The sequence below is a fragment of the Oryctolagus cuniculus genome, chromosome 17 (genome assembly GCF_964237555.1).
Source record: "Oryctolagus cuniculus chromosome 17, mOryCun1.1, whole genome shotgun sequence".
Classification (NCBI taxonomy): Eukaryota; Metazoa; Chordata; class Mammalia; order Lagomorpha; family Leporidae; genus Oryctolagus; species Oryctolagus cuniculus.
In genome coordinates, this window is record NC_091448.1 from 24,104,357 (window position 1) to 24,121,722 (window position 17,366).

Here is a 17,366-nt window from a genome sequence, read left to right on the forward strand (position 1 = left end):
TTGAGCCATCACCTGTTGTTGCCTTCCAGGGCGCACATTAGCAGCAAGCTGGGTCAGGAGCAGAATAACCAGGACTTGGATTGGGCACTAATTATTTGGAAGGCAGAGTGACAGAGAGAGAACAACAGAGACACAGAGAGCTCTCCCATCCCTGGTTCACCCCCCCCCCCCCAATACCCACAACAGCCAGGGCTGAGCCAGGCCCCAGCCAGGAGCCTGGAGATCCCTCTGGATATCTCACCCGAGCGTCAGGAACCCGAGTACTCGAGCCATCCTCTCTGCTTCCCAGGGTGAGTATTAGCAGCGAGCCGGATCAGCTGAGAAGGTGGGATTCCAGTATGAGACGTGGCATCCCACGCAGCCCACGGAGCCAAGAGACCTGCTCCAAGTCCTGTTTAAGCGGTCATCTGGGACATACCCTACTCCTGTTGGGTGGGTGAGTGAAGTAGGCCGTCAAGGATTGGGGTGCCCGAGGCCTGCTGTCTACGGGGCGTTGGGGCGAACGGTCCTGTTGGGGAGGGGACCTGCGAGTGGGAGGCAGCACCCTTCCTCCTGGTCCCCAGCGCAGTTGCCAGGGCTCAGGCTTCTCTGGTTCTCGAGCTCCACCCCGTGGCCGCAGGGCCGGCTGCACCCGAGCGCTCCAGGCTGGTGCCTGGGGCTCTGCTCCAGTACTCCAGAAGCTGCCGTCTGCGCCCGCTGGCCGGGTGTGGGTGCCCCCACGCCGTGTCCGCCCCTGCCACCCCGTGTCGGTCCCAGAGCGCTCGCTGAAGTCTTACTTGGGGCAGATGCCCTTTCCTGCCCCTCAGCCTCTATCTTTGCCAGCCTGGGGCTTCCTGGACTTCCAGAACTTTCCTGTGTCTCAGGTGGAAAAGGAGTGAACCAGCAGATAGATTCCTCTGTGTCTCTCCGTCACTATGCCTTTCAGAGACAGAAATAAATAAGTAAACTATAAAATAGAAAAAGCAGGAAGGAGGGGAGCGAGACTTTTAAAGTTATAAAAAGCAAACTTCAAATCTATTCTGTGCTGCAGTACTGACAAATAGAACTGTGTTATGACCTGAAAGGCTTGGTTTAAGTTTCCAGTTCCCAGACTCCTCAGCGTTCCTGGGCAGTGCGGGTGGACAGGGCCCCAGGCCAGTGCTGCCCTGGATTTGCCACTGCCCTGCCGTGCAGCGTTAGCAGGTGCAGCTGCCCTGGAGGAGGTATGCCTGGGAAAGACGCCTGCACATGGCGTTAGGGGCCCAGGACCAGGGCGTGGTCTATGAGGGGGTCGGGTGGACACATTGCCACAACCCTCAGCGTCCTCACCCAGAGAGGAAGGCAGAACAGGACCCTAAGGCACAGGGCCCCAGGTGGGGCACCTCTTGTCTGGCTCTGAGGGCGGCAGTCTTCCCATCGCCCACTCTCCCTGCCTTTCTCTTTGGAAGCCCCGAGCTGGGGGACAGGCCTACACGCAAGGATTCCAGTAGGGTATGTGATGGTCTCAGGGGCTACAGCAGCAGATGGGGTGTTCAAGGAAATGGGCAAAGCCCTCCCGTGAGGAGACTTGCGGGGGGTGGGGATCCTGCATCAGCCGTCTTGGGGGCCTGCTCCATGGCTGTGAGGGGACACCCTCCTGCAGACCGTCTGGGCGGCTTCCTGGACTGCTAGGGACACCTGGTTCTCCCTGACTCATGAGCATCCTCTGACAGTGGTGCAGCGCCCGGCCACCTGCAGGGCTGTGGGCGGTAAACGGCGCCTTCCCCTGCCGCTCCTCCCAGCTGAGCCAGACCCGCCACCGCCATGTGCTTGGGAGACTGGCACTGGGAGCCCACGGTGCTGCCGCCACCTCCCAGGTGGGGCTCAGGTTAGGGCTCAACAGTGCTTTCCAGAGCCCAGGCGCCCTCTTGAGGATGCTTGGAGAATCTCAGCACCTTGTCCCCGAGGCCAACAGCCCGGCTGACCTCCATGGTCGCACCTGCTCGCTGCCCCTTCCAGTCTTTTTCTCCACCCACACCTCTCCTGGAGCCCAACCCACCCCCTGCCAACCTAGGGCAGAGCCTCCATTTTGAAGCCCTCTCAACAAGGCCCAGACTGCCCAGGGCCCTGGCATCACAGGACATAATGCCAGAGGTTTAGACTCTGCATTTTTATCTAGCTCCCTGCTAATGGGCCTGGGAAGCAGCAGGTGATGGCCAGAGTACTTGGGCCCCTACAACCCAGTGGGAGATCCTAATGGAGTTCCTGGCCCCTGGCTTCAGCCTGACTCCACCCCAGCTGTTGAAGGCATTTGGGGAGTGAAACAGCAGATGGAAGATCTCTGTCTCTCCCTCTGTCATTCTGCCTTTCAGATAAAATAAATGTCTTTTAAGTTTGTAGAAAATGGGGGGCCAGCACTGTGGTGCAGCGGGTAAAGCCACCACCTGTAGTGCCGTCATCCCATATGGGCGCCGGGGCAAGTCCCAGCTGCTCCACTTCCGTTCCAGCTCTCTGCTGTGGCCTGGGAAAGCAGTAGAAGATGGCCCAAGTGCTTGGGCCCTGCCCCCCGTGTGGGAGACTGGGAAGAAGCTCCTGGCACTTGGCTTTGGATCAGTGCAGCTCCGGCTGTTGCGGCCAACTGGGAAGTGAACCAGTAGATGGAGGACCTTTCTCTCTCTCTCTCTCTCTGTCGCTTCTTCCTCTCTATGTAACTCTGACTTTCAAATAAATAAATAAATCTTTAAAAAAAGGAAAATGGGATTCAAAGATAAGTTCATTTTGGTGCAAAAATTTGAAACCCATGCAGTTTTGTATAGCAGGCATTTTCCTCATATGCATGAATTTTAAAATGTTTTGCTCCAAAATAACCTTACCTTTGGCGCTGTGGGTTACACTGCTGCCTGCAGCGCTGTCTGCATCCTATATGGGTGCTTGCTCAAGTCCCAGCTGCTCTACTTCCAATCCAGCTCCCTGCCAATGCACCTGGGAAAGCAGAAGCTGGCCCAAGTCCCTGGGCCCCTGCCACCCATGTGGGAGACCCAGAAGCAGCTCCTGGGCCCTGGCTTTGGCCTGGCTCAGCCCCAGCCATTGCGGGCACTTGGGGAGTGAACCAGCAGGATCTCTGTATCTCTCCTTCTCTCTCTGTAACTTTCAAATATATAACTTTGTAAAAATTATCTTTTGATTCTATTTTCCACAAACTTATTGCAGCAGCCTCGGGCTGGGTGGTTTAAAATCAGACATTGATTCTCTCACAGCTGAGGCCAGAGGGCTGAATGAAGAGAATGAAGATATCGGCAGAGTTGGTTCCTGCTGGGAGGCCCAGAAGGGAGTCTGTCTGTCTCTGTCAGCCTCGTCCATGCCTCTTCCTGGCTTCTGACGGTTTCCAACAAAACCCTCAGCGCTCCTGGCTTGTGGATGCATCACTTGAGTCTCTGCCTCCCCCTGCACGTGGCCTGCTGCCCCGTGTCTCTTGCACACGGTCACCTTCCCTCTGTGCATGTCTGGGCGCCCACATTTTGCTCTTCTTACAAGGACATCAGTCACCACGCACCATGACCTCACTTGAACTTGACTCAATTCGCAAAGACCCCATTTCTGAGCAAAGTCACATTGACAGGAGCCAGGAACACGTCTCCTCGCGGGACAGCATTCAACCCAGGACGGTGGCCAAGGGCCTTCCCCGACGAGCACACGCCTTTTCCAGTGAATGGTCACAGGCCAAAGTCTGGGAGTCTTTATTGGGGCTTGGAATGTCATAGCAGTTCCCCTGCGCCAGAGGGCAGCCTCCAGGAGAGGAGCAGCAGCTGTGGCCGGTGCCCAGCGCAGGGCTGTCCTGGCTCGGTTAAGGGATCCTGCTCGCCGGCAAGCAGGATGCAGGCACACACGCATGCGCACACGCTCTCCTACACGGACGTCCACACTCACACCTGTTCACTCGCTCCCGGTGGGTCTGAGGCCAGGCGCCTCGTCTGCTCCCTGCCTCTCGGAGGGGCATCGTGCATGGGGGATCTGCTGACTGAGACGGAAGGGAATCGCTTGCGGGTCAGGGCGCAGGGGCGGGCAGCTGCAGGCGCTGTGCAGTTTGGGGCAAGGGGATGCAGGGGGACAGAGGACTGGCCAGGGAGCAGCCATAGGGAGCGGGAGAAAGTCCTGCTGGGCCAGGGCGAGGGGAACCGGTGCTGGAGAGCAGCGGGGCTGGGCGGAGCAGGAGAAGAGGCCATGCCTGCTCCCTCGCTCACTTGAACCTCTCAGAACCCTGGGCATAGAATGCCTGGGGAGCATCAGGGGGTCCCCTGTGTCCTAAGAAGGCACTGAAGTGGGGAGCAGCCCCTGGGAGCCTGGGGTCTCCCCCGAGCACCCACGGGGGACAGGGAGGGGATGACGGAGCTTACATGCCGGCTGTTGGGGCAACGAGACTGGGGAAGCCTGGATGCTGCTTCTCACCCAACCACTGGGTGGCGAGGAGCTGAGATGCCGGCCGGCCCTCTAGCCAGCAGAGGGGGGCCGCCGCCAGCGATGCCCCTTTGATTGAAGGGCAGTGAGGGAGGAGCCCGGCCCCACCCATGTGTCTGTGGCAGGGCTGGGGGCAGGAGGAGTGAGGCCCCGGGTCCCCCTGCCCCCAGGGCCAGGGCTACCAGAGCACGGCCCCGTCCAGGTTCCCATAGCCGGGCTCGGCCCGCAGCCTCCAGTAGGTGTTGTTGGTCACCCACCACTCCTTGCCGCTGCTGTCCGTCTGCCGCCTGTGGGGGGGGGGGGCAGCAGGAAGGGGCATCAGATTGAAGCCTGGGCCCACTCCGCCGAGGTGGGGCGGGGGCGCGGCCGGCACCTGAAGAAGCGAGCCTGGTGGGCGATGTGGTTCTCCTCCATCACTCTGCGCCGGTCCCGCTGCAGCTGCTCGATCCTTCTCTTCTGGGCCTCGGCGGCCTGCACGTTCCCCTCCTCCAGGTACCTGGGGTGTGGATGCGGTCAGCGGGACTGGCCCGCAGGCGCTCCCAAATCCCAGGCCTCGGGGCCCCAGATGTGCGCGGCGCGGGGGCGGGGCGCACAGCCAGGCACTGACCTCTGGTCGGGCCGCAGCCGCGTGTCGGTGGAAGGCAGCGTCCGCTTCAGCTCCGCAGTCAGCTCATTCAGCTCCAAGGCAAACTGAGTGAAGCCGAAGTTTCGCTCATGGTTTGGGGGCATTGAGTCTGGGGGGAGGCAAGGGGCTGGGGCAGGTGGACTGTCCACGGCTGCCCTCAGCCCCGCCCAGCCCTCCCGACCGCCCCACTTACTGGGTTTCCAGATGCACTGACCGCCTGGCGGGGGTCCCCGGTACAGCCCCTCGTGCCACTTCCCGAAGAGCCGGTGGAGCACACGGCCGCTCCGGCTGAACACGGCGCCCTGCACCTCGTGCACGTTGGAGCTCCAGTACTTGGCCTGCAGTGGGCAAGGCGGGGGCTCAGGGAGGGGCCCCTGGCCCTTACCCAGGGAGGCCCGCTGGGGCAGAGGCTGCTGGGGGCGGGGCGGGCCGGGGCTGCCACCTTGCAGAAGGTGATCTTGCAGTGGCAGGAGCTGTCCTTTGTGTTCCGGATGAGCACCTCCCCGTAGTGCTCGATCCAGCGCTGGCCACTCAGGATGTTGTGGATGCAGGATGTCACCTTGTTCCACTCGAAGTGGTCCCCAAACCTGCAGGAGAGGGCACGGGAGGGAAGCGGCCGGCCCCGGGGAACAGGTGAGTAGGGGGCGCCTGGGGGAAGGCGCCGGGGTCCTGGGTTCTGCTCTGCAGTGCAGGAGGACTTGCACTTAGCAAGCAGAGCCACTTGCATGGAGGCAGGCAGTGAACGCGCTTTCACGTTCAAGCCCCTGAGCCTTGGAAAAACACAGACAGGGCACCTGCCCTGGGCTCAGGGGCACAGCAGGGGCGGTAGCACTGCCACCCCCAGGGGGACCTGTTCCTCTCATTTGATTCGTGGGCAGGCCAGGCTCTGAGGCAACCCAGCCTTCTGCTACTGGCAGAACCCCACCCAGGACTTCCGGCTCCGAGACCCGTGGCAGACTCCTGGACCAATCAGAACAAGGCCTTTCCCCTCTGGCTTCAGCCTCCACCTGTAAACTGACCTTAGGGAGGGTTTTCTAATGTGGGTTGTGACCCAGGCATCCTGAAATCAGTTTAGGTTTCTCTGCCCGTGCATGCAGGCATATGTGTGTGCATGTGTGCGTGTTGCATTGCATGCCCATGTATGTACACATGTGTGCACCACCTCAAAGCTTCAAAGGCACTCCTAGCGTGAGTCAGAGCCAAAAGAGTGTCAAAGCCGCTGAGTCAGATGACCTTGATGGGCCCTTCCTGCTTTACTGTTCTAGACTTTTCACCTTTTTGTATTGCCGACTGCTGTAAATACAGATGGAAAACGTAGTCATCACCTCCCCTCCCTTGCTGCGAGCAGTTCCAGGCCAGGCCTCTCTCACCCATCCCCAGCACTTGTCCCCTGACGGCGGGGCTAGGCCTGTCTGCCGGGGGCTCAGGGTGCTCACCTGGGCAAGCTGACATTGACCATCCCCACTGGCACGATCTCCAGGGATTTGCCCCAGAACTTGTTCTTCCACTTCATGTCTGCAGTTGGGTTGAGGAGGGAGAGGCATCCCGGAGATAAGGCCAGAGAATGTCCCAGCCCCTCCCCAGCTGCCTTTTACCCTGGACCCAGCCTGCCTTGCGCCACCGCTCCTCACCTTGCCAGAAGATGAAGTTCTCGGACTCCGCATGGCACGCCGAGATTGGGGGATGGTGGGAGACCTTGATGAGCAAAGACATCCTCTTGGGGCTGTCCCAAAGTCCCTTACCCACCCCCACCCCGTTCCCCTGCAAACCATCAGATCAGTTAGTTCCAGGTCTCTTATCCATGTCATCCCTGGCCACCACACAAAGCCACCAACCCCTCTTCTCCCCAGAGGGTCCCTCTATTCTCCCCTCTGGAGCCGCCCTGGCCGACCCTGCTGGTTTCTGCAAACAGTGGTGGGCGGGGCCTCCATGCCATGCCCTGCCTGAAACCCAGCTCCCCCAGGGGACCCTCTCCCCTAACCATTTCCTCCCTGCAAAGCCGATCACACACACACACACACACACACACACACACACCGCAGTGTCCACACCAGCCCCTGGGAGATGCCTGGCCTTGTCCTGAAAACAGCTCCACCTCTGGAACCTGAAACCCTGATGCCCCACAGCCTGCCTTCCTGGCTGCAGCCCAGCCCTCCAGGCCCCCGACTGCCCTACTTTCTCCTGGTCTGTCCGCCCCACCCTGGTTTCCCTTCCTTCCTGCCCATCACCTCCACCATCACACCTCATACCCTCAGTGACCTCCTCCACCGCCTGCCAGAAACGCCAGCACTGGTCTCCTGCGTGCACCCCCGACACACACCAGCCTGCCGAATCCCCCCCAGAAAGAGGGTCCCTGCACCTGACTCTCCCTCTGCGCCCATTCCCCTGTCCTCTACTCGAGGGAAAAGCCTGCCAACAACTGGGGCCTGACACCGGCAGCATGCGGGGCCCAGCCCAGGTGCAGGCCCCGCCCAGAGAGGTCTCAGCAGGGCACCCACTGACCCCCTGCAGCGGCAGCCCCAGTGCTCCCACAAAGGGCAGTTCCCAGCCCATCACTGCCTTCTTCAGTCCTCCTCACCGCCCCTTGCCTTCAGGATTTAAAACTAATCAGAAACCCCGAACCTCCTATCTTGACCTCTTTCTTGCCCGCGCTTCCAGCCTCCTCTTTGCCCACCCCTAACCTGCTCGGCTCCTTGACACTGGACACCCCACCCTCTCAGCGCAGGACCTGGCTCAAGGTCGCCCCCTAGAGTCCACCCCCAGATGGAGCTTCTCTCCTCTGACCTCAGAGCCCTGGACAGGAACTCCCCGTGACCTCCCCCGGGGGAGCTGGGAGCTCCCTCCAGCACAGCCGCTGACACCCCCAGCATGTGCCCCGGGGCCTGGCCCGAAGATGACTGCCCCTGCTCCTCTGACCCCTGGCTCCTCTGACCCCAGCCTCTGTCTGTGCCCAGCAACCCGAGGCCAGTTCTCGTCTCCCGGCACCCACACCTGCTCACTAATGAAGCGGAAGCCACGGTCGGGCCGCTCACACTCGTAGGTCTCCCCGAGGACCGGGTTGAAGGGCTTGCAGCCCGCGCGGTGGTACGTGGAGGAATAGGCCGAGACCGCAAATGCGGCGATGTACACCTGCGGGGCGGGGTCGGGGGGAAGCGCTGGGCTGAGGGGGGGCGGGGCGCCAAGTCCCGGCCCTGGGGGCGGAGCTTCAGCGAGCAGGGGCCCTGGGGCGGGCAGGGGCCAGTACCATGCGCTCGCAGGGGTCCGCGATGCGGCTGGCCTGGTCCAGGAGGCTGCTGTACTCGAGTTCCTCGCAGAGCCGCTGCAGAGTGTTGAGCGGCTCGTTGAGCTGCACCGGCATGGACACCTTGGACAGGTCTTTGCCGATGTTGTTGCGAAGAATGTTCCACAAGCTGACGTCGGCACCTGGGCCGCTGGCCGCGGGCAGGCAGCGGCGGCGTGGGGGCCCGGCAGGTCTCCCTGGAACACAGCCCCCTGGGCCAGTCCCAGCCACATCACTCTCCCCGAGGACACTGGCGTCCCGGCCACGGCAGGCCACAGGCTGGTCCACAGGGCACTCACTTGTAGAAATGCTGCCTGACGGGGGGGTGGGGGGGGTGGGGGGGGATCTAACTCTGGACCAGCTCTCTGGGGATTTTGGTGGCCACAGGACTAAGAACCACCCAGGGGGGGACAGGTGCCACTGCTGGACAGCCTGTGCCCTGGGAGCCTTCCCAAGGCCCCACTTTGGCCTTCTATCCCCTTTAGAAACATAGAAACAGGTGTCAGGATGCAAATCATTCAGCCCGTTTTATAGATAGGGAAGTGGCTCCAAGAAGAAATGACAGGTGCAAAGCCACAGTACTAAAAACAAGGGAGAACCTTTCATTTCTCGGTCAGCCCTATCTGAGCCTTCCCAGCCTGTGGACAGAAGCCAGAGCCAGGTCTGAGCCCGGCCCAGGCCCCAGGGCTGCTCCTGGAACATTCCCAAGCTCATGGCCCAAAGCTGTTCACACCAGTTTCCACAAGGGGCTGCCTCTGCATGGGGCCTGGGCCAGGGGCAAGGCCTGTGTCTGCCACACGCGCGCACACACACACACACACACACACACCCGCCCCCCCGGCCCACACGCCTGGCTGGCACCTTGCTGACAGTGCTCAGCTCCCCTGAGATCCAGCACCTCCTCGGACAGGCTGGTGGTGACTTCGCTGGTGCACGACTCCTCCTCTTCTGAGCCCTGGGACGGGACAGAGGACAGGCTGGGCAGTCTGGGCCTCCCTGGGGAGCTGGGCAGTACCCAGGGCCTGGCAAGAATCTGCCCGAGAGAGACAGGCACTTGCAGGGGAGGGGATGCCCGGGAGGGGCGTGGGGGCTGCTAAGAACTGGAGTCGGAGGCAAGGTTCCTGGGCAGGGGATGGGAGCTGGGACGGGGGCAGCGGTTCCAGGAGATGCTAACAGCGACAACGGGGAGAGCGGCCGCATAGACTCGGCACATTCCCAGAGAGAGTGGCCCGGGGGTGGGAAAGGGAGCTGGGGACTGCAGGTTTGGGTCTCTCCAGCCCCCACCCCTGCCTTCCCAGGTCACTCCGCCCTTGCTGTCAGCTTCCCTCTCCCTCACCTCATTCTCGGAAGAGCTGGCGGACAGCAGGACCTCGCAGGCATCAAAGAACTCCGTGTGGGAATCGGCCAGGGACAGGACGCTGCTCTGCGACAGCTGGGGCGTCAGCTCTCGCCCCTTCATGTACAGAGCCTCTTGCTGCGGGACCAGGATGGGGGTCAGGGATGCGGGATGCCCCCTACCTGAAAACTCCCTTAACTAGAGGCTGCCTGAGTCAGGGAGGGGCGGAGGGGAGCCGGGGAGGCGGGAAGGGGCATGGGAGGACCTGCAGCCTGGGAGGAAGTGGCAGGGCCCTGCCATGACCGCTTATACTTCCGGGCACAGACTGGCCCCCCTCAGGGCCCTCTCCCTGTGTTAACCCACCCCATCCTGACACGCCCCCTGGGAGGCCAGAGCAGACTGGGACTCGAGAGTTGACCTGTCCTGGAGTCAGATTCACCCCCAGTGGGCGCTGCCACCCCTAAGGTCCAGGTCAGCCAGACTGTAACGGCGGAGGACCTGAGCCCACCAATCACGGTTCAGTTTTGTCGCTGCTCTTTGCACTCTGAATTAGACGTCCAAGCACCAGAACAGTCAAGCAGCAGCTGCCACCGATGTGGGGAGAAAGACGGTGGAGCCAGGATCCTGGGTTCTGTTCCCGCCCAGAATCCACCTCTGCCCCCTACCCTGGCCCTGCTGGGAAAGAAGGCGCAGGAAGGAGGCCCTCGGGTGCCCGGCTCCTCACCTCCTCGGGGTTGAGGGAACTGAAGGAGTCGGCCGTGGTGTCCGAGGAGATGGATAGTGAGTGGAGGCGCCTCTGGCCGGCAGGGGCCTCGGAGATCTGGGCAGACGGGGAGGGGGGAATCACTGCCACCCTGCCGCCCTCATCTCCACAGAGCCAGCCCCGCCCCCCCCAGCTGCCCTGTCCCCCAAGCCTCACCCCCGTCCTGGATAGCTCTGAGCCCGGGTGCAGGTCCCTGAGTCGGTCACGTTCAGCAGTGAGGGCGGCCAGGACACTGCTGAGGGAGTTGTGCACTGCGGGGGCGGGGCAGGCCGTCAGCCCCCTTGGCCCTTGCGCCTACTCCTTGTGCCCCCTCCCCCGCCAGCTCACACTCACCCTTCTGTGCCAGGGCCCAGAAACTGCGCTGCAGGTGGGCGTAGTCTTGGGGGGGCAGCCCCCGGGGGCCTGAGGAGTCCCGAGACTCCAGGTAGCGAGACAGGTTGGGGACGGAACCGTGCAGACGACCAACCTGGGGTGGGGGGGCAGCGGAGGGTTAGAAGGTCACCCACATGCAGAGCACCAGGTCCCGCACCTGGGCGTCCACGCCCCACCTCACCCGCCCGATGCTGTCGTCCTTGGCGAAGCTCTGTGTGCACCACATGCGGCTGCTCCGCTTCCCCTTCTTGGGTCTCTCAGTGGTCACTGAAGCCTGGCAGGTGGGGGTAGGGGGAGCTCACTGGCAGGGTGAGGGAAGGGGCAGGAGAGGCGGGCAGCCCGGGGAGAGGGCGCAGAGCCATGGGCATGGGGGAGTCATGGAGACATAGCCTTGGATTGGGACAGGGGGGTGGGGGGCGAGACAGCGACAGATGCTGGGCTCTCTGGAAACTACAGGGACACAGAGAGGAACGGGGTGGGGGGAAGCTGTCCCCGCGAAGCAACAGGGATGTAGGGCCCTGGCAGGCCGCCACCTCCTTCCCCAGCCCTTACCTGGTGTGTGGGGATCACAGGGGCTGAGGGGATGCGGTGCAGGGACTCCAGGCTCTGGAGGAGTCTGTGCAGCTCCTGCAGCTTCCCCTGACACTCAGAGAGCTCTGGGGGGCAGAGGGAAGAGAACAGGGATGTCGCTCCCCCAATGCTGGCCAGGGTCCCCCCAAGGTCTGTCCCTTGTCTTCCTTCCACAGACATCACTGACAGCCGTGGCCACCCTGACTCTGCTCCCCTTTCCCTGCTCAGGGGCCCAAAGCACTTCCAGCCCCCACCCCCCCACACCCCCAGTGTGGCTTCCCCCTGCCAGGCCTGCAACCCAGTCTCCACTCTGTCTCCAGATACAGCTCACCTGTGCTGCCTGCTCCCAGGCTGGGGCTGCCCTTCCCCTCCCACTCCCCTGGCTTGCACCTCCCTTCTCAGCCCCTCTGCAGGAAGCCAGCCCTACAGTGCATCCTTCCCTGGCACTGCTCCTCGGCTTTGGCCACCAGCGTCATCTCCGTCCGTGTCTACGTGCCTAGGACATGAGCCCCACCATAGGACCAGGCTTTCCAGGGCAAGGCCCAAGTGGACCCGATCACCTTGGAGGCAGAGACTGTCACCCCAGATTCTCTCTGCTGCTGCTGCTGCTGCCACCTAGACCCAACAGTGGGACCCTCCCGACAGAGAATCTGTGCTCAGGGCCCCTCACCATGAGAGCAGCGATCCAGCCCATCACTGTCCCTCAGCCAGGAAGACACCTTCTCCCGAGGCCCAACCCCAGGCAGGGCGGCGGCACTGCCTGCTGTTGGAAGCTGAGTGCCGGGAACCTGCAGGGGGAGTCCAAGCGGCAGGAAGGTGGGCACCTACACAGCTGTCACAGGGGTCCCATCCCCTGCCCCTACCCCAGGGCCCACCTTACCTTCCGGTGAGCAGTGCTGGGCAGGCCTCGGGGCGTGTCCAGGCGCTGGGCCAGGCGGTGGGCACGCAGCTGGGTCACCCAGCTCTGGAACAGGTCCTGGGATTTGATCTGCAGAAGCCATGTAGGAAGGGGCTATCTGAAAGGAGAGTCTGGCTTCCAGGAGCAGGAAGTCAGAGCTGGGTCCACAGACAAGCAAGGTCTCCCTGGAGAGTGCCTGGTTGGGGCAAAGCCATCTTGTGGGTGTGTCTGAGCCCTTAGCACTGTGCTTGTTCACGAAACAACCAACAGGGATGGGTTTGGCCTTGGCTGTGTCACACGAGAGGAACTTTGTCCTTGTCAACCGCAAGGACAGATCCTGAGCTCCACACTGCCTCAGCCCCTGTCCCTGTGTGCCCCAGAACCTCTGCCCGACTGGAGACTGAAACGCTCCTTGGCTGCCAGGGAGGTCACCTTGAGGTGGTAGATGTTGTCTTCAGTGTCAAGGTCAATGCGCTGGGCCTTCTTGTTGATGGACATGACCGACAGCCGGACATCGATGGAGCCATGGAGCTTCCCCTTGGTGATCTGGGGTGGAGGTGGGGGATAAGGGACTGGTTTTAGGCTCCCAGGGCCACAGAGACACCATCTCCCTGCAACCACTCCAGGCTCCAGGGCTGGGCAACAGGCTCCCTGTCATGTCCAATCACACTGTCAGTTCTGACTTGTCAGTTACCTCCTTTGGACAGAGCACTCCACTGTGTCCAGGCTCGTTCTGGACCCCGGGGAGTCACACAGCCAGGCCCAGTGCTCTCACCTTCAGGAATCTGAGGGTGTCCAGGCCTTCGGCTCCTTCCCAGCATGAGCATGGGACAGGGACAGGTGACAGTAAGGCCTCAGGTCCGAGTGCTTCTTTCGCACTGGGTACCATCATGCACATCGCCTCCCGTGCACCACAACAGCCTGCACCTGGGTGGTCCTTCTCTCCCCATCTTACAGATGAGGAACCAAGGCCGATGGAGGTAGAGTCACCGCCTCAGTATCCTGGGGGTTGGTTCCAGGATCCCCTGTGGCTACCCAAATCCACGGACACAGTCCCCTGTGTAAGCTCATGCAGAATCTGAGTGTGACCTCCCCGGATCCTCTGCCCGCTTTACTCTACGTTACCGAAACTACCTAACACAATGGAAGCGCCATGTACACAGCTGTGATGCTGTGTTGCTTAGGGAACATTGACAAGAAACAAGTATACGCATGTTCAGTAACAAACACAATTTTTTCCAATTATTTTCCATCCATGGTTGATTGCACCCAAGAACGTGGAACCCGCGGATGCTGAAGGTCGGCTGTGACTCGCCCTGGATCCCACACTCAGCAAACAGTGGCCCCCTGAGTTCAACCTCTCCCCAGTAGACCCAAGGCCCCCAGAGCCCATCTCCTCCCACAACCGCCAGCCCGGGCCCCACACTCACGTCTTGGCGGGTGGTCGCATAGTGAAGGATGCCGTCCTCAAGCACAAAGTATCTCTGAGAGGAACAGGAGCCGGAGAGGAGAGGGGATGGAGGAGAGAGCAGTGCCCACAGGCTCGCCTCCCTCCCTGCACCTGCAGCCTCCCCACACAGGGCCCTCCCCCGGCCCCACCCACCCTACCTTGTGCCAGCCCTTCAGAGGCCACTTCCTCTTCTTGAGCAGGTGGCCTTCCTGCCTCTCAGGCCGGACACCCTCTGCCCCCAGCCTGCTGCGGGGCTCCTCCAGCACCTCCCACAGCTCCGAGGCCTTGGAGAGAAGGGCCGGCTGGTGAGGCGCCATGCCCCACCCCCACCTCCCCCAGCCCAAGCCCTGCCACCCGTCACCCCTGCATCCCCTTCGGACCTGCTGGGCGCTGCTGGGCTTTGAGGACTGAGAGTTCTGGGCCAGGGACGGGGGGTCCCTCTCTTGGACGTCCATGGAGGAGGGAGAGGCCACTCCTGGCTAGCAAACAGAGCAGCTGGAAGGGGAAAGGCGTCACCTGCTCCCGAGGGGGACCTTGGAGCGAGAGAGAGCCCCCATTAGCACAGATCCTGCTCTTGTCTTCCCCACTTCCACTGCCTCTCAGATTCCAACTCACCAACCACCTCTGCTCACCAATCCTGCCTCTCCCGTTGGTCCCGACACCACCCTGGGCGGGTCCCCCTGCCCACACCCTGCCACTATGGCGGCGGCAGCGGCAGCTGACCGGTGCCCAGAGAAAGCCGACAGAAGAGTGCCCAGCCCCACCATGGGCACACCAGGGTGCTGGGAACACACAAGGCTTTCTTGGGCGGATTCCCTGGGGTGATCAGAGGTGAGGCAGGGGAGTGAAGGACACGGCTCTGAGGAAAGACAGGGACTCAGAGCTGGACAGGAGACATCTCACAAGCCAGCTGCCTCTGCCTTCAGCACCCTCCACCCCAAGCCCCTACCAACTGGCCTCCCCACTCTCTGTATGGGGAAACTAAGGGCCTGGAACAAGCTCCATCGCCCCACCTCCCTGCCTCCTCTTCCCAAACATGCCCCTAGGATTCCCACCTCCGGTGCCCCCCATGCCCCCAGAGCCTCGCTGCTCCAGGGCCTCCGAGAAGCACTGCCCACCCAGAGAGCAGCACCTGGGGACACAGGGCGGGAGGAGGGCTGCCCAGGTCCCGCAGCAGTGCCTACAGGCGCCCTTGGCACTGGCCCTGGCCATTCTGGCTCCACTGGGAGATCAATAATGCATGCAGCTGTGCGTGTGTAAGCCGGGGGAGGGGACTGGAGGGGCGAGGTTGGCCCGAGGCTGAGGAAGCAGCCCGGATCTCATGGAGCCAGCGAGCACCTGAGGAGCTGAGACTGGGAGGGGACAGGGACATGGCAGGGTAAGGTGGAGGGGAGATTAGGCACGGGGGCCCCACACTGCAAGAGCCTGAGCGGTGGGGGGGGGCAACTCCTGTATTCAGCCATTGAAAGTTCCCAAACTCCGCCCATGTGTGCCCTTGCCCTGGCCCCGTGGGATCCCCAGCCCCTCGCTGCTTGCCGGTGGAGGGGGAGGCTCCATCCGCGGGAAGGTGGGAGGTCCCGGGGAGCCAGGCGGGTGTCCCCTTTCCACCTCCCCTCCCGCCCTGGTCTCCGGAGCAGCAGATCCTGAGCTCCAGGTGGGAGGAGGCCCTCCCCGGGGGATGTCAGCCGATGCCACCGCGGCCCCTTACCCCAAGGTCCATGGACGCCAGTGCTCCTTGGCCCGCACAGCGCTCTGCCTCTGAGTCACTGGCTCCCTCCTCACGGAGCTGAGCAGTGGCAGCAGCTGCTGCAGGAACCAGGAAGGAAGGAGACGTTGGAGCCTCCCCTCTCGCCGGATCTCCCCACCTTCCCCTCCCTGTCCCCTCCTCCTGCCACGCTCCGGGCGGCGGCCGCTCAGCTCTGCCCCCCTGCTCCCCGGAGGACTCAGGGCCGAGCGGAGAAAGGAGCAGGGAGCAGGAGCTTAGTCCCCACTGGGCACGGTTCCAGATGGATCAGAGGACGGGGAAGTGCTGGCCTCAAGCCAGTGGTGGTAGAGGACTTGTTCAGATGGGCATGGCCTTGACCCCAGTGAGTACCCAAGGCCATTTCCTTATTAACCCTCGCCTCTCATTTCACATCTGAAAATAGACTGCAAAATTTGGAGCCAGCGAAGGTATCAGGTTGACGGGGAAGGGACACATCGCCCCTATGGGACACAAGACAGTCTAGTAGCATAGTCAGCAGAGGCAGCTGAGCCCCGAAGACAGCCACGCTGAGGCTGCTCACTGGGGGCAATGCCCCCTCCCACCAGGCCAGGCCCCCACGCGGGCAGGATAAAACCCCAGAGGAGCCAGCCTGGGCATCACCAGCTAGCTGGCCATCAAGAAGGGCCAGGCTGAGCCAGTGTCCCTCTTGGAGCACCTCCACTCTTCTGCGGGTGTGCCGTGCTCACTCCATGCTAATTAAAAGTTGGCTCTTGAGAAAGATCTAAAATTCATTCAAATCAATGTGACAGCCTGACAGCTTTAAGCACAATGGAATGGGTTTCTGGGATGTGGGTTATTTTTAAAATAATTGATTTGTTTGAAAATCAGCATTACACAGATAGCGGGAGAGACAGAGATCTTCCATCCACTGGTTCACTCCCCCGAATGGCTGCAACAGCCAGGGCTGGGCCAGGCTGAAGCCAGGAACTATGAACTTCTTCCAGGTCTCCCACCCACGTGGGAGTGCAGGGGCCCAAGCACTTGGGCCATCTTCTACTGCTTTCCCAGGCCATAGCAGGGAGCTGGATCACCAGTGGAGCAGCTGGGACTCAAACTGGCATCCCACGTGGCTTAACTCACTACAGCACAGCGCCAACTCTGGGGATGTGGGTTTTTAATAGTGGGGCCTCAGGCACAGCCAGCAAGGTTTCTCTCTGGTCCCAGAAATGCCGCAGGCCACTGCTCCTTCCACCTGAAGCCCACAGGCCTTGGTTTTGCTTCAGGGGTCTCGCACCCGTCTCAGGGATGTCTACTGTCCAGGCTTGCTCAGGGCCTCGACACTGTTGTGGGTCATCCAGGGAGGGACATGGTTAGCACCTGGCAGCGTCTGGGACGTGGGCAGAGCCACTCCAGCAGCCAGGGCTGCACTGGCCAGCGCAGCTCTGGCATCCGGGAGCCTCAGGGGCCTCTCAGGTCACTTGCCAGTGATCAAACGTCCCTGGGCACATGGCACAGAACTGGGCACTGCGGGAAGCTGGTCCGGGGCCAAGCCGTAGAAAAGCTGCTGCAGGCCATTGCTGCCAGCCTGTGCCTGCCCAGGACTAAGGAGGTGCAGCACTGCGCCCAGTCCAGGAGGGAGTGCTGAGCAGCCACCCCAGCCCGACACCCCACACACACCCAGAGCGCTGGCCAAGGACACCAGTGGGTAGTCTTCTCCTTACACTTCCGGCTCCCCACTCAGAGGAAGCCTCCACTTACAGCCCCCAGACGCTCCTGGTTTCCCCAGAGCCATTTTGCTCAGAACCAGCTGAAACACACGGGCTACCACGCACAGCTTCGGCTGCCATCATGTAAGCGGTGCCGTTTGTGGGAACAGGCACGAGGGAAGAGAACGCTCTTCTGGAAGGAAAGGGAAGGAAGGCAGAGATGGCCCTGAGAGGACGTCTACAGAGAA

The 17,366-nt window shown here is 61.9% G+C and overlaps 1 protein-coding gene across 2 annotated transcripts; it reads right to left on the reverse strand.

Annotated features, from left to right (window-relative positions):
- Positions 1 to 3,679: 3,679 nt before the first annotated feature.
- OSBPL7 (oxysterol binding protein like 7) lies at positions 3,680 to 17,232 on the reverse strand. 2 transcript variants are annotated; one of them, XM_002719327.5, is made up of 23 exons: positions 15,416 to 17,232; positions 14,088 to 14,240; positions 13,866 to 13,991; positions 13,688 to 13,741; positions 12,690 to 12,803; positions 12,240 to 12,347; positions 12,030 to 12,147; positions 11,342 to 11,445; positions 10,971 to 11,063; positions 10,751 to 10,883; positions 10,574 to 10,668; positions 10,379 to 10,474; positions 9,655 to 9,792; positions 9,180 to 9,273; positions 8,283 to 8,530; positions 8,030 to 8,167; positions 6,670 to 6,733; positions 6,475 to 6,553; positions 5,481 to 5,625; positions 5,232 to 5,376; positions 5,021 to 5,147; positions 4,787 to 4,909; positions 3,680 to 4,700 (listed from the first exon to the last, which is right to left on the reverse strand). In XM_002719327.5, exons 2-23 carry the CDS (start codon positions 14,160 to 14,162, stop codon positions 4,592 to 4,594), a joined length of 2,526 nt encoding a protein of 841 aa, XP_002719373.1. In that variant the 5' UTR covers positions 14,163 to 14,240; positions 15,416 to 17,232; the 3' UTR covers positions 3,680 to 4,591. The 2 variants fall into 2 exon arrangements, 1 of the variants encoding a protein (XP_002719373.1); XR_519318.4 differs by lacking the exon at positions 3,680 to 4,700 and having other exon boundaries at positions 5,021 to 5,103.
- Between the last annotated feature and the right edge of the window lie 134 nt (positions 17,233 to 17,366).